Source organism: Sinohyriopsis cumingii, chromosome 11 (assembly GCF_028554795.1).
Source record: "Sinohyriopsis cumingii isolate HCF-2022 chromosome 11, ASM2855479v2, whole genome shotgun sequence".
In the NCBI taxonomy this organism is placed as follows: Eukaryota; Metazoa; Mollusca; class Bivalvia; order Unionida; family Unionidae; genus Sinohyriopsis; species Sinohyriopsis cumingii.
Genome location: NC_142971.1, coordinates 34,273,017 through 34,290,231, shown reverse-complemented (window position 1 = coordinate 34,290,231; position 17,215 = coordinate 34,273,017). Strand labels below are relative to the sequence as shown.

The 17,215-nt window shown below is 33.4% G+C and overlaps 1 protein-coding gene across 2 annotated transcripts in view; it reads left to right on the top strand.

The window, feature by feature from the left end:
• The window catches only part of LOC149787897 (centrosomal protein of 95 kDa-like), a 64,190-nt gene extending 48,152 nt beyond the window's left edge, over nucleotides 1–16,038 (top strand). For both annotated transcript variants that reach the window (XM_089974140.1, XM_089974139.1), the window contains exons 17-22: nucleotides 2,260–2,432; nucleotides 3,895–3,969; nucleotides 4,988–5,140; nucleotides 8,779–8,912; nucleotides 9,992–10,076; nucleotides 12,103–16,038. In XM_089974140.1, coding sequence (XP_089830266.1) covers nucleotides 2,260–2,432; nucleotides 3,895–3,969; nucleotides 4,988–5,140; nucleotides 8,779–8,912; nucleotides 9,992–10,076; nucleotides 12,103–12,267 — 785 coding nt within the window. In that variant the 3' untranslated portion in view covers nucleotides 12,268–16,038. The remainder of the gene's footprint in view (nucleotides 1–2,259; nucleotides 2,433–3,894; nucleotides 3,970–4,987; nucleotides 5,141–8,778; nucleotides 8,913–9,991; nucleotides 10,077–12,102) is intronic.
• Nucleotides 16,039–17,215: the final 1,177 nt, after the last annotated feature.

The following is a 17,215-nucleotide window of genomic DNA, read 5'->3' as shown; positions in this document are numbered from 1 at the left end:
CTCCAAGTGGCAGCAAATTCCAGCTTTTCCATAGCCAATTGGCTCTGACCCCATCCTCCAACGTAAATGTCACCATATCTAAAATGTGATGGGGAGGGTCACAGAAAACTCCGATTACATAATCTCATTCCACTATTGTTGCTGTCAGTTACCAACTTAATCCACTCACAACAACTTTGGTTCAGAGTTCACTTTGAAGTAAATAGTTATGGTGTTTACATGCATTTAATTTTAGTGGCTTGGTTTGAGTGAAAGCTTTCAACTTCTACACTTTTTATTTGATCACATGACTGTCATATATGAATAGAAGGTGGCAAAATCCAAACCAAACAAACGTGGTTATTAATTTGTTGTTAACAAAAGAAATATATGCTTGGATTGACATCCATGAAGCAGAAATATGGATGCTTTAGTTTTTATTGCTTCGCACACCAGCAATTAGTCACACACAACAGCACCAGAAGGAGAATCGGCTTATTTCTTTGATGGCTTTTGGCATTGTTTTGACAGCAACTGGCTTCTTTTGGAATGCTGGCTGTAAGTTGTCTATTTTAACAGACCAGGAAGGCAGAATTATACCATATTAGTATACCATTATGCCACCAGAATCCATCTTCTGGTGCTGTGTTGCTGTTGTCAATCACTGACCAAAGTCAGTGGGGATATTGTACTACAATTGCATGAAATGAATAGATCATCTTCTGTTGAATTTTTGATTTTTTTCAAGACTTAAAACATATTTTAATGTTACCAACAGCCCCGATTTTTCCTGGTACAAGGACAAATGTTGCCAGCAAAATTGCCATATACTGGTGTAACAGAATCTCTGTTGTTGACCAATTCTGCTAGTTTGTTGACAGTAAGGAGGCAAATAAGAATTATAAGGATTACTGATTGTGTTAAATTATTAGGTCAATTGTTAATTTAAAAAACACCTCAGGTTTTTGCTTTATAAAATGAATGCATTATTGCCATTGAGATGGCATAAAAATGGCTTATCACATACATGAGAAATACATGTATATGCCCTGTACAAATTTTTCATAGCTAAGATGGAATAATAATTGTTGGATTTGGATTGAAAATTAATGCCAAATATGTCTCCCATCTCATCAGAAAAATGTGACTTTCTAACTTATTCCAATGAAACCAGAAACATCATCTCCAGAAAATTAGAATAGGAAACTTGGAAAGATGAATTCTTGTCTAGAATGAAGTGCAGAGGAAATATTTGTTCCAATCTAGAATGAAATTTACTTGGAGAGATGCTTCCTTTTCAGTCAGAAAATTACCAAGAAATAAAATAGATGAAAAGATTTCATATTGAAGATTATACATGATTAGGAAAAGAATATGGAAGCTGATTAGTTTGCTTGATGTTGGAGGAATATTATTTGAACAATTCTACCAAGGAGGAAATAGGTACCATATATGCTCACTTATAAGTGAAGTAAATATGCAGGCAACAAAGATTGCCATAGCATAATGCACCTGCAGATCAGGGTCTGTATTGTTGGTTCTCGCTCCGGTGGCCTAGTGGTTAGAGCATCTGCCTTGGATGTGGAAGGTTATGGGTTCGATCCTCGGCCAAGTCATACCAAAGACAAAAATGTTACTAACAGCTGCCTCACTTGGCGCTCAGCATTAAGAGGTTAGTGTTAGGACTGGTCAGCCTGGTGTCAGGATAATGTGACAGGGTGGGACATCATGCTACATGTCTGTGGCATGATGCCCCAGTGCTAGACATCACTATAAACTGTAACACTGTAGAAATCTTAGCAATATGACTGAAACAGTATTAAAGCTACATTAAAAATCCAAATCACACACACACACACACACACACACACACACACACACACATTGTTGGTTTTACTGATTACTCCAAACAAACTACAGGCCCAGGTCTGCTGGAGCATTATGTGATGGTAGATCTAAGTCTGTGCTGTTTGCATTTGGACTCATAAATGAGTATATATAGTATTATATCATAAAAATGGAAAGATGAGTAGTAGATTGTACAGTTTTACATTTTTTCCTACTTCATTTTTTTGGTACAGATTATGATTAGCCATTTCATGAAGTTGGAGGAACCTTTTTTTTTTAGATGAACATCTTTTAGATGTTGTTAAACTCAAGACTTTTGTCCTTATTAGGGACAATTGAGTTTTTTGATGCTGTTAAACTCTGGCCTTATATGGGATGGTTAAGCTTTTAGGTGTTATTAAACTCGAGACTTTTGACCTTTGACCTTATTAGGGACAATTGAAGACAATGAGGACATTCTGCCACTTTTGATGGAAGAGTTTCCACACCTGCATTTATCGTTGAACACTTGGCATGAGCTTTGGCGGAAAGGTTTGGGACAGATTGAACAGATCACACGTGCCTACCAGGAAGTCAAACGAAAAAAGAGCCATGCTCAGGCACAGGTAAGAGATATATACTCTGAATCAGCCATTGAGGCATGGAATGATGGTCATGGAGTTTTAATCAAATGTTCCACTGACTGCATTCAGTTCCATGCATTGTATTGTCAAGAATCATTAGAAGCAGTGAATTTTCATCAAAGACCAACTTGTACAAATTTGTATAAACTAAAATTCATCTAAATTGCAGTCAGTCTCTAAATATAAAAACACACATTCACAAACATAGGAAAGTACATTAATAAAAATAACAACAGTTGTCTTTTCAGTCTCTTAATCTGAAAGCATAGCATTAGAATACCAAAATTAGAAACCTAGACTTTCACTGGATCAGTGGATACCCAGATAATGCTTCATCATTTAATGAACATACTCCAAGTCTAGGAACTTCTTAACTTCAGTAATGATGCTGATAACTGGCTTACATACATTTAGGTCTTTCTTCAGTTTTTCTTGAAATAAACTTTTTTGTAAATCTTGATGTTTCAGAAATGTGTATCTATTTCCATGTTTTAAAAAGCACCTTATAAAACATCTAACTAAAACCTGTACACATTGAAATTTTGTAAGGAAGTCACCCTATTTTCCTCAGTGATTGGCTTTATCTTGTACCACTTGTTATGGTCTGAAACTAAATAACAGAAAAGAGCAAAAACCAACAGGATTTGTAAAATTCAAAATTTGTTTTATTGCCCTAAAATACATAGTGAAATATTAAAAATAACTTACAGTATGGTGAATGAAATCCTAAATAGTTCTTAAGTTCTGTCACAAGTCCAAAAGTACTGAGGATTCCAAATGAGTTCCACTGGTATTCCGAATGAAGTTCAGTCTTTTGTGCTGATGTGCCAATAATCTTGATGTATCACAATGATAAAATCCAAAATGTCTTTAAATGAATTCACAGTAATTCCAAAACAGCTACTAAATCCTAAAGTCTGAGCATTTTAAAATTCCAGTGAAGAATTGAAATAAATAAATAAATCCTCTCAAATGTTCACAACTAAATTTCTCCTCTAAGACTGATGTTTATGCTTGGATTAACTAATTCTCAGCAAATCATCCGTTATATTAAAAATAAAACTTAAACACAATTTCAAAACCAGAATGATGGTATAATATTCATTCTAGATTATTTCAACTTGTTAACAAGGTAATTTAGCAGCTAGCTATTCAGGAATTAGCTCAGTCTGTTTTTCAAGAAAACCTGTGACCTGAAGTCAAATCTCATCAACATGTTTACTTTGATAAGAATACAGTTCTCTATCTTGAAACCATGGAATGTGTTTACTAAAATGACCTTATCTTCAAGTACAACCATGCAATCATAAAGAAAATTATTATTTAATATGTTATTTTCTAAATGACCCTTACAGTCTATAATCATGAAAACTAGCAAACATAATATTGATATACATAACACAATCTATTTTAGCTAACCTTAGTTGTTGTTGTACTTTTACAGCTTGAAGAAGCTGAGAGAAGACAAGAAATCATGGTCAACATCATGAAAAAAGAGTTGGAACATGGACAAAGACTGGTGAGGCAAAAACAGCATTTTCAGGGATGTAATAGGGTCTAGATAGTGCATTGGTAACAGTCTTGGGCCGATCCCTTCCTAAACGAGAAAGGCAAGGATGCATTGTTAGCCGTTACAGGGTTGGTGGTTTCCTTTGGGTTTACCAGTAAGACTACATCATACCAACATCTTACCTGTCAAGAATAAATTCCATATAATTCTTTTGAACTTGTGCAGCCATAAAGTCTGTAATAAAATAAATAAATGCAAAATAGTTTTTTTTCCTACATTAAAACCGGATATATTTCTTTGTGTGGTACAAATAAAATGTTATATTTTTAACAAGTGGCAAAACCATAAGTTAAAATTTATTGATTTTTGTAGCTACAAGATGAAATATATAAGTTCAGAAAAAGACAGTTTTCTTTTTTTATATACTACAAAGCAAGTCCAATTCAGCAATGCATCACATCATGTTTATCATTGTTGTCTAAGCATTAAGGGGAAATAACTTAATAGAGATTTATTGATGTTAAATCATATTCTTCAGTATAAAATAATTTCCATATCTAAATGGTAATGCAGTTTCCATTTAATTGTTATGGTTGTTTTGTTTCAAATTATGCATGCCTTTAGCTACAATATCAACAGTGCTGCTGCATTGTTAAAATGTAGTTGTTACTAGCTGAAAAAGAATATGTTAGCAATACAGTTTATTGAAACAACATAGGTCATACAATACTTAATATTCTCTTGAATTAATCGAATCTCTGATAAACCTCTTAATACAATAGAAATTGAGGTGAAACCTACAGAGAGGTGGTTGTTGAAGGTAGAGATCAGTCTTCAAAGCTTCAGTTTGTAGCAAAATTGGTATCAAATAGAAAACTAATTTTATTTTTCTACAATAATACTATATATATTTCATCTTGTGCAACAAGTAAAAGATTTCCACATGAGAATTTGCTGCCGTTTAAAATATTACATTTTTTGCACCACATAATAAAATATATAATATGTTCAAATTGTTTGATTTCAGAAAGAGACAAAAGAAAGACAGGCTTCAACTATTGGTACCAGGAACAAAATTCACGAGAGACGTATGCAGTCAGCACGCTCAAGAAAATACTATGATGATTATCAAGTGAGAATGAGAGCCAAAATGCTGAAGAGAAGAACTCGTGAAGAAATGGTAAAATAATCTTTAGCTTCTTTTTTTTGCCAAGATATCTTAACTAGTAACACTTGCTTTAGTAAAAACAATTATTTGCCAGACAATACATGATTTGTATGTATAATTGATTCATGCTTAACTATAAACATGCTGGTTTATAAAATATTTGATTCTCTTTTTTTTCCTTCCTAAAAGATGACCGAAATGTTAGATCGAGTAAGTCTCTACATGATCTCATGTGACTTTAACTACCTTTCTAGACCAGTTTATCCATTTGTGAACTTTAAGTATATCTCTATCTCTGTAGATCTTTTGAAGGATTATACATTAACTTTATCCATAATTTTTTTAAAGCACTAGAGCCAAGGCATTAAGTACCATGTAATTGTTGTTATGTCCATCAGTTATTTTGTATATTTCATTAAGTCTTTCAAATCGATTAATTACAGTACTCCTTCATTATTATGTGTCTCATTTTAAAACAGTCTCTCTTGAAAGACTAGTATGGTCATGGATCCAGTTCAAGACTAGTAATATTAGACCATGGATCCCATTTCATTACTAGTAATATTTGGCCATGGATCCCATTTTTTTACTAGTAATATTAGGTCATGGATCCCATTTCATTACAAGTAATAATAGGTCATGGATCCCATTTTATTACTAGTAATATTTGGTCATGGATCCCATTTCATTACTGGTTATATTAGGCCAAGGATACCATTTCATTACTAATAATAATAGGTCATGGATCCCATTTTATTACTAGCAATATTTGGTCATGGATCCCATTTCATTACTGGTAATATTAGGCCATGGATCCCATTTCATTACAAGTAATAATAGGTCATGGATCCCATTTTATTACTAGTATTATTTGGTCATGGATCCCATTTCATTGCTAGTAATATTAGGTCATGGATCACATTTCATTACTGGTTATATTATGCCAAGGATACCATTTCATTACTAATAATAATAGGTCATGGATCCCATTTTTATTACTAGTATTATTTGGTCATGGATCCCTTTTCATTACTAGTAATATTAGGCCATGGATCCCATTTCATTACAAGTAATAATAGGTCATGGATCCCATTTTATTACTAGTAATATTTGGTCATGGATCTCATTTCATTGCTAGTAATATTAGGTCATGGATCCCATTTCATTACTGGTTATATTAGGCCAAGGATACCATTTCATTACTAATAATAATAGGCCATGGATCCCATTTTATTACTAGTAATATTTGGTCATGGATCCCATTTCATTACTAGTAATATTAGGCCATGGATCCCATTTCAATACAAGTAATAATAGGTCATGGATCCCATTTTATTACTAGTAATATTTGGTCATGGATCTCATTTCATTGCTAGTAATATTAGGTCATGGATCCCATTTCATTACTGGTTATATTATGCCAAGGATACCATTTCATTACTAATAATAATCGGTCATGGATCCCATTTTTATTACTAGTATTATTTGGTCATGGATCCCTTTTCATTACTAGTAATATTAGGCCATGGATCCCATTTCATTACAAGTAATAATAGGTCATGGATCCCATTTTTATTACTAGTATTATTTGGTCATGGATCCCTTTTCATTACTAGTAATATTAGGCCATGGATCCCATTTTATTACTAGTAATATTTCGTCATGGATCCCATTTCATTGCTAGTAATATTAGGTCATGGATCCCATTTCATTACTGGTAATATTAGGCCATGGATCCCATTTCATTACAAGTAATAATAGGTCATAGATCCCATTTTATTACTAGTAATATTTTGTCATGGATCCCATTTCATTGCTAGTAATATTAGGTCATGGATCCCATTTCATTACTGGTTATATTAGGCCAAGGATACCATTTCATTACTAATAATAATAGGTCATGGATCCCATTTTATTACTAGTAATATTTGGTCATGGATCCTATTTCATTACTGGTTATATTAGGCCAAGGATACCATTTCATTACTAATAATAATAGGTTATGGATCCCATTTTATTACTAGTAATATTTGGTCATGGATCCCATTTCATTACTGGTTATATTAGGCCAAGGATACCATTTCATTACTAATAATAATAGGTCATGGATCCCATTTTATTACTAGTAATATTTGGTCATGGATCCCATTTCATTACTGGTAATATTAAGCCATGGATCCCATTTCATTATTGGTTGTATTAGGACATGGATCCCATTTCATTACAAGTAATAATAAGTCATGGATCCCATTTTATTACGAGTAATATTTGGTCGTGGATCCCATTTCATCACTGGTAATATTAAGCCATGGATCCCATTTCATTACAGTTAATAATAGGTCATGGATCCCATTTTATTACTAGTAATATTTGGTCATGGATCCCATTTCATGACTAGTAATATTAGGACATGGATCCCATTTCATTACAAGTAATAATAGGTCATGGATCCCATTTTATTACTAGTAATATTTGGTCATGGATCCCATTTCATTACTGGTAATATTAGGCCATGGATCCCATTTCATTACAAGTGATAATAGGTCATGGATCCCATTTTATTACTAGTAATATTTGGTGATGGATCCCATTTCATGACTAGTAATATTAGGACATGGATCACATTTCATTACAAGTTATAATAGGTCATGGATCCCATTTTGTTACTAGTAATATTTGGACATGGATCCCATTTCATTACTGGTAGTATTAGGCCATGGATCCCATTTCATTACAAGTAATAATAAGTCATGGATCCCATTTTATTACTAGTAATATTTGGTGATGGATCCCATTTCATGACTAGTAATATTAGGACATGGATCCCATTTCATTACTGTTAGTATTAGGCCATGGATCCCATTTCATTACAAGTAATAATAAGTCATGGATCCCATTTTATTACTAGTAATATTTGGTCATGGATCCCATTTCATTGCTAGTAATATTAGGTCTTGGATCCCACTTCATTGCTGCTAATATTAGGTCATGTATCCCACTTCATTACTACTAATATTAGGTCATGGATCCCATTTCATTACTAGAAATATTTGGTCATGGATCCCATTTCATTGCTAGTAATATTAGTCATGGATCCCACTTCATTAGTAGTAATATTAGGTCATTGATCCCACTTCATTAGTAGTAATATTAGTCATGGATCCCACTTCATTACTAGAAATATTTGGTCATGGATCCCATTTCATTAGTAGTAATATTAGGTCATGGATCCCACTTCTTAGTAGTAATATTAGTCATGGATCCCATTTCATTAGTAGTAATATTTGGCCATGGATCCCATTTTATTGCTAGTAATATTAAGTCCATGGATCCCATTCATTACTACTAATATTAGGTCATGGTTCCAGTTGCATTGCTGTTGATATTAAGTCATATGTCCCATTTCATTCCAAGTAATATTAGGTCATGGATCCCATTTCATTGCTAGTAATATTAATTCCATGGATCCCATTCAATACTGTTAATATTAGGTAATTTATCTTATTTCATTCCTAGTAATATTAAGTATTAAGCAAGCTCATCTACAAGTTAGTTGTCTTCTTTACCTGTAAGGACATGCACAAACTATTTACATGGTAATAAATGCAGTTTGCTGCTAGGACACTGAAGTATATTTTTCGTTACTTCAGATCTTTAAGAAGCTGTTTAAGGATGCTTTAGAGATCCAGAAGGACAGGGTGAGGGAATTAAGGAAGTATGCTCAGGAGCAGAGAGATAACCAGGTCAAGCATCAGAGGAATGATATAGAGTCCATGGAGAACTAGTATCCTTACAACAAAAACTTAATGAAATTAGACTTGTTTTACCGAACATGTTAATTTGATTCATCTCACTATAAATGTATACTTTGTGTTCTGCAGTGGGTGTGTTGGATGGAGTGGTGGTTTTTGCATTAAGTGAAGGTCAAGATTTGCAGATAATGTTGGATTTCCTGACATCATCGTTAGACATTGGGACAATTATAGCTAGTATTATTATGCAGGAGACAGAGTACCTTGTAAGACGCTTAAGTATCTGATATTTATATTCGTTTGAAGATCATATTCAGTTTATATAAGGTTTAAGCATCTCTTTTATTTTTATTTTTCATTTGTTATCACCATCTCACTATTTACTCTTTATTTTCCTATAGACAAAGTACAACATCACTGGCTGCTTATAATTTTCACATGCAATTTTTTGGCCTATGAGTTTTGTGAGCTATGTCAAAACATAGTTTAGAATATGGTAAGAAACTGTTTTATTATGCCTAATAGTTTCAGAATCTGATGTCATCATATCACTTTTTCCAGTATATTTTGCACTATAGTTATTTTTCTTTTCTAAAGCAGCTTTTATTAGTATTATCTTTCATTCATTCCTTTTTTCCATCCTTTTTTATCAAAGTAATGCAAAGCACTAAGAAATGCTGAAATCCTGAATTTCCCATACACTTCATAATTACACATCTAAATGAGACTTTGATGACTGCATAAAGGCTTACACAACAAATGACTATATATACTTGCATATAAGTTGGGTCCAACTGCAAAAATATAGACCCTGATCTGCGACCACATAATGTGCTGATAGATAAGGGTCTGTGATGTTTGTTCTACTGATTACTCCTGGCGAACTATGTAGACCCAGATCTGCCAGTGCATTATGGGATAGATGCTGATCTGGTTCGATGCAGTTTGAAGTTGGATCTGACACATGTGAGTAATATATGGTACATTATTATGTCAGTGAAATTCCATAACATCTAATCCTCTTTTATAATCATCAGTACTCAGGAGTTTTTTCATATTTTACTTACACTAGGACTTTTTACGCACTTAGGCTTCCCTTAACCTTTGTCAGTTATCATGATCAGTTTGAGATGCTGGCAGAATCCATTGCCAAGGAGAAAAAGGAACTCAGGATCAGAGAGAAAGCTCAGCAAAAGGTAATTATGTGCTATTGTGACTCTTTGGTCTTCAACTGAGTAACAGAAAGAACAAAAACCAATAAGTTTTGTAAAATTCAACAAATAATTTATTTTCCTAGAACACAAAGCCTAAATTTATAAAGAACTTACAGTAGTGTGAATTAAATCCCAATAGTCCTAAAAGTTCTATTACAAGTCCACATGTATAGAGTTCCAAATGAATTCCAGTGGTGATCTGAATTAATTCCAATTTTGAGTGTACCAATGGATGTGCCAGTATTCCAGAATGTGATGATGATAAATCTCTTCCGAAATGCAATTGATATGACAACTTTGGGTTTTGTGTCAACTTTTTGTTGTTGTTGTTGTTGTTGTAGGGTTTAACGCCATTTTTCAGCACACGATAGGCTATACATGGCGGCCAGTATTAATGGTGGAGGAAGAACCCAGGAAAACCCTGGAAAGAACCACTGACCCACGAGAAGCCACTGGCAAGCTTTCTCACATGCCCACATTGGTTGAATCCAAGACTTGAACCCATGCAGACAGAGGTGAGATGGCAGTGATCTGTAATGGAGAGCGCCTTAGACCACTCGGCCAGTCAGGGCCCCCAACTTTTTGTACCACTGCCTTTATAGCATGGGGTTATATAAGTAATGTCTGACATACACAATCTCATTAGTGAAGCTAATCTTGAGTATGTGGATTGCCAACGAATCCTGGTAAATATTATGGTCATCACCTGAAGATTCACATGTCAGATTGTTAAATCACTGAGTTGCCACAATGTTTAAAAGGGTTTTTGGCTTACAGGTGAATGCATTATATGACAAAATCTTCCAAATGCAACAAATCTTAAAGATTTACGTGTATTGCAATGAAACTTGGGAAATGCTATGATCATCATGTAAAGACATATATATTGACAAATCACAATGTGCACACAATTTTTGTTTTAGTTATTGCCCTTTAGTTTTGGGTCCTAAAATAATATGTCAGAATTTGACAACACAACTAGTCTCAGGGTTTTCACAGGATCAGCATGAAACTTTGTGCTTGTTACAGCTGTCATTTTCAAGGTGCGCATGTTGACAAATCACTTTGCTCTCACTATTTTGGCAAGAGTTATTGCCAGTGCAGCTGAAATCCCATGTAAAAGAATTTTCTCAGTGCAGCTTGTTTTGCATTTTTTGATGAATTAGTTAAACTTGGTACATAGTATGATCATCATCTAAAGATGCACACATTAAAAAATCTTTGTGCTTATTTAGTTATTGTAAGAGTTATTGCCCAGTTTACATGTAGCTGGATCCAATTTATGACAGAATTTTGTCAATCCAGCTACTCTAGACTTGCTATCTCTAGTGCATATTGCATCATCATCATCCAAGTTATTAAGATTTTTTTTACTATAGACTTATCTACATCATGGGATATGGGTAGGAGGTTGGGTTGTATTTATGTAAATAAATTGCTCATCAGTACTGCAGTTTCAAAATATATTTATAGGTGATGCATTATTATAGAAAATACTTTTTTAGTTCCTATCTTTTCATTACTTGTATTTGGAATGGCAACATGAATTTATATCATTTTTGTTTTGCTGCCTATGGTATAAAAATTAGGAACGTGGTTTCCATTATCTGCCACTGTGCATTTACCCTGATGGTAGGCATTGTATGGAGAAAATGTCTAGCAAGGAAGAAACATTGAAAAAATATTACATTAATTTTAACATACTTTTACATTGAAAATAAATGCAATATGAAATTTCAGATTCATGTATAAATTAACATATTAATGTTGCCGAAAATTATTGCATTTTTTTTTAGTTGAAGTATTTTTTATCAGTGTGAACATTTCAGAAATGATGTCGTTTTTTCTTTTCCTTCCATTTTCACTTTTAAAAATGATAAATTGCACAAATAAAGAATTTTCCTAAGAAAATGGTTAAATATAATTTAAAGTATTATGACGTTTTAGTAATTTTGTTTCAGTGATTTTTTTTACAAATCTCATTTCTCTTTTTCTTTCATTTTAAAAGATGATGGATCAGATGAAGAAGGAACTACGCAAGAAAATGGAAACAGAAATTAAACAGCTGCAGGATCAGCTTGTGCGAGATGACGATGATGCATACTTCAGACAACTGGATGCTGATCGTGTGATACATGATCTTCAAATGGCAAAATACTGTACAAAAGCATGAGACCAGTCTGCATGTCTCACAGAAGTGTGAAAAAATACAATATCCAAGTCATAATAATTTTGGATGCATGTGATATTTAAGTGTAGTCTAATTTCCTTTATCTGGCACAAACAGTTCTGGTAAATTTGTAGACAACAGCAAATGCTGTAAGAATGTTGGTGGTTGGCACATGGTTGCTTCCTACATGTGTCAGGATATGGGTATATTGATAGATGTGAAACAGTAAAAGAACAAAGGACCATTAAAGATGAAAATAGAGAAAATGAGAAACCTCATAGTAAATTTATTTTTGTGAGAAAGAGACAACATTTGGGAGAAGAGGGAGAACAACCTTTTTTGTGCATGTATTGATGCATGTAAAAGTTTGAAAATATATAGAAATAATGTTCAAACAGTTAGAAAGAAAATATCACTCAAATGTTTAGAGGTTTGACAGACAAAGATGGACAGAAAAAGGTGTAGCAAAGGAACTTAAAACAATATGGACTATATTTGGTTATATTTTGGTAATAAGCAGTCTTTGCTACCTTAAAACAAGAGTAATATTTCTTTATTTCTTTTTTATGTCGAGCACAAAAACTTGCACATTTGTATCCTATGTTTTAAGAACCTTTGAGCTTTGATAGTGTGAGAAAACATATCCTGCATGACCACTGTTGGTAAATTGTAGATAAGGCATCAAGTGAAGTCAGCTTTGAGGCTATGATATGATATTCCACTCGCCTGACTTCTGTACAAAGGAATTAATTTTGTATTAGATAATGAATTTTGTGCTCTAACTAAAGTGTCGTAGTTAGAACTAAAGATGTATTACAATAACAGGCAAATATAATAGTAGTTGTCAGTATTTGACAGTATCCCAGTGATAAAACTGCTTGTTAGATTATTTAATCCCAGAGAAGTGTGCCTAGACTTTAATTAGTTTTCTTTTGTTTCATTTTATGCAAGCCGATACAGTAATAAGTTAAATGAAATCTCAAACTTAAATAGTAATTTACTCTGGCTTCAGAACCAATGATGAGAGAGTGAGAAAGAGATGACTTACAAAATCACATTTTCCTCTGGCATTTTATTAAGGTGAGATTTTCTCATTTTGTCAGGGGTATGGGAGTAGTATTTATATGAGAATAGGTTCTATGATGACCCCTTGTATGTTTTACAAAATGCCTGTGATAATTAAAAAAATGAATAAATATAAAATTTACAATTGTTTATCTTCATTATCAGTGATTATGCGTCATGACAATGGTACTGTGTCAAACACATTAGAACTACACATAAAAGTATAATTATTGCCACCAAACACCAAAAACCGCATGTCCATTAGTGTACAGCCTCGCTAGATGCAATTGGTAAAGTGCTTGTAATAGCAAATTGTAAAAAGGCATTTAGCAAGTATTTGAATAAGACAGTTGATACAATTATGTGAAATCAGCTGTGCATCATTTTTGCTTGCTTGCTCATTTATAAGGAGGGATTCATTCAATTTGGCGTGGATTCGCATAGTTCCTTGTGTTGGAGAAAACACTGCATCATTTTGTGTTGACTTAAAGATTTACAATATATAGTCCATAGATGATGCAAGTCAGATGGTTTAGTTTAGAATCATTCAGTCAGGTTCACAGCATTACCTATATTAGGTAAGTATATTTATTATTAGGTATGTATATTATCTATTATTAGTTTGGAAAACGGTCAAGTAATCATGCCAATAATTTTCCAGTATATTGACTGTTTGTATGACTTACCACTTAATAGAGTATTTTTATCATTATTACATTTCCCTGAATTATAAAACTTCCATAGACCAACCTGTATATGAGTTGAAATTATAAAAAGCTGTCAAATGCATGTTACAATTTACATATCTGTTCATACAGGATACAGAAATTATAAAAAAGCTGTCAAATGCATGTTACAGTTTACATATCTGTTTATACAGGATACAGAAATATGGGGAGCAATTAGATTGCATTATTTTATTGGTGTAATGCTTATATTTATTTGCTCTAAGTGTATATTGTATAGGTCTGATCTTAAAGCTGTGATATTTCATTCATCAGCATGTAACAGGTTTCTAGCAAGGTTACAAGTGGACCTCAAAAACCTTGAAAAACCTAAAATTTCATTTTAACCTTAGAAACCTAAAGAAAGCCTTACAAAAATGAAGGAAACTTAAGTAAATAATAATAACTTAAAGATAAAAAATGGTGAACGGCTCTACCCTGACCACACAAAAAAGTGCTTTTTTGCATGTAGATTTTCATTAAGTTAGTTTAGCAGTCTTGAAAGCACCTGACTTATGCAATTTTGCTTTATCATTAATTTTATTATATTTAGGAACAAACTCAAAGCATACTTTATCAGATTTTCAATAAATGTTATGCTGACCTTGCAGATAATCTTGTAACTTGTGTGTCATGAACCACACAAATATTTTAAAACCTTAAAAACCTACAAATAACCTAAAATTTTAAAATTTAATTTCACTTCTAACCCTGTCCTTGGTATTGAAGCTGAATGACCGCATAAATATTCTTAAATTTTCTATTTGAAGAAATTGTGATTACGGTTAAAATTGGAGCATTGTTCAGATCTTGGTCAGATATGAGAGCTTGTGTAATGCATTGTCTTATGTCTCAAGCAATGTAGTCAGCTAAGGTTTATTATATATTAACATGTTTTGTTAGAGTTATTGCATTTACTTCCTTATCTTAAACAGTATCTGTGAATACATCTTTGTAGTATGTTTCACTAAATGTGTGCATGTGTGTGCAATAGATACAGTTACCTTGAGAAGTTCAATACACCTGAATCAAATGTATGCCTTAGTAATCAACTTTTAACACTCCATGAACAAAATTGGGTTTGTGGGTTACCATATATATTCTCATATAAGTTGAGTCAACATCAAAAAAACAAAGATCCTTTTCTGACGCAGCATAATGCACCTTCAAATCAGGGTTTTGTTCTACTGATTACTCCTAATAAACTGCACAGAATCCAGATCTGCCAGCACATATGCAACAGCAGATCTGAATCTGTACGGTTTGCAGTTGGATTTGTCTTATATCTGAGTATATACAGTGTGGACTGGTGAAGCATGTAGGACATAGCATTCCATATAATTTGTGTTGAGGCTTTGATTTGATTCCATCAAACAGTTAAGAAAGGAAACAATGAATGTAATTGCTTTGGAGAATGTATGTAAATTTTAAGCTTTAAGAAAAAATTACATTTGGGTACTAAAATTTCAGCTATGAATAAACCCTTGTGCGGTTGTAAAATCTCAAAGGTAATTGTCAAAGACATTCATTAAACTATGTTTTCTTTGAGTGCTGGGATTGTTGATAAACATGTCATGCCATGTAGCTTTGCTTTTGTTTACAAGTTTGATATTATTTCAAAGTAAACAGAGCACACATTTTGTGTGATTACTGCATTGTAGACGAACCAGTGTGATCTGTAAACTTGACCTTTATTGAAAAAATATTGTCATGTGCTCATGCCATCATTGGGAGAGAATCGAAAATCTGTCAGCAGAAATTTTGAATAGTTGACAGATATGGAGTGTGTGACATCAGGAATACCAAAAATTAACATTTTCTTTTGTTGTTTAACTTTGCAAATGAAATTCTGTTCTTGAGTTGTAATATATTAAATTATTAATTGGATAGTCAAGGAAACAGGGCAGATTGGTTTGGTTACATCAGTTGTATAAAATATTTACATTTTAATTTCACATAAAAGCTAATAAAGAATGTTTGATAACTTTTTTTTGTTATTATATAGCACAGTAGTTTGTTGTATCACTGGTACTTGTATGATAATAAGAACTCACTTTAGCGTACATCTACTTTTCTCACCAGCACCAAAGAATTTTGGAAGTACTAATGCCTGCCTCTCCTTTCAGCCTCAGACAGTGTGATGTCTGCAACATGGCTTTAGCTTTTTGTGATCTTATTTCCTCAAACCTATGAGTACAGGCAGGGATTTTTAGAAATTTCAATGCCTGCCTGTCCCTTCGACCAGAGACATGGACATTTCTGCAACAAAGCTTTAGTTTGCTGCAATCTTTTTTCTTTATACCCATGGGTGCAAGCATATAATTAAGGGTTTTGTTTATTTATGAGCCCTATTGTATACCATGTTGATCATCAGTTTGCTTTAATACATGTTGGGAGCAATGCCACTATTCAGAATTTCGAAATTATGATCACCTTGAGAGTCACAGATTGGCTGAGTTTATAAACAAATATTCAAATACCAATATTCTGTTCCAGTATTAACAAAAAAGTAATCTGATTTGAATATTCTGATAATCGTTTCAGCAGAGCTCAAAATTGGAAAACCTCCTGATCCAGGCAAAACTGGAGGTATTTCCTGTGAGGAGGAAACATTTGGATGTGAAGGTATGCATCATGATGTCAATGGAGACTGCTCATTTGCAGAGCCTTATGACATTTCTGACAGAGGTGGGAGTTTCCATTTTGAAATGTTCCACCTCAAGAAACATGTATGAGGTGTAAAGATCGATGATAAGCTGAAATTTATTGCCTTCGTTTGGAGATCAGGAAAGCCCGAGTAAAAAGTTAGATTGGTTGTTGGCAACCCTCTCTGCAGTGCCCTTCTGATTGAATCAGTTTTTACTGGTGAAAATAATAGGATTCCTTGAATGAGAAGGATGTTCCCAAAAATGAAGCCGGTAGCCTGCCTTAAGTATAGAGTGGACCCATGCATCTTCCATAGCACTGAACCAAAACCCTGAAAAGAGGGCTATTGGATCACCCATGATGGTCCCAGAAAAGGACTGCATAGCAGGAGATGGTGCAAATCTCTTGGGCATTCACCTTTCTTATGGAAGGTGATGAATCCACACACTTCCTCCCTCAGAAGTGCGTCTCTACCTCCAAAGGAGCAGCCCTAACAATATTTTTACTCTGGTCAG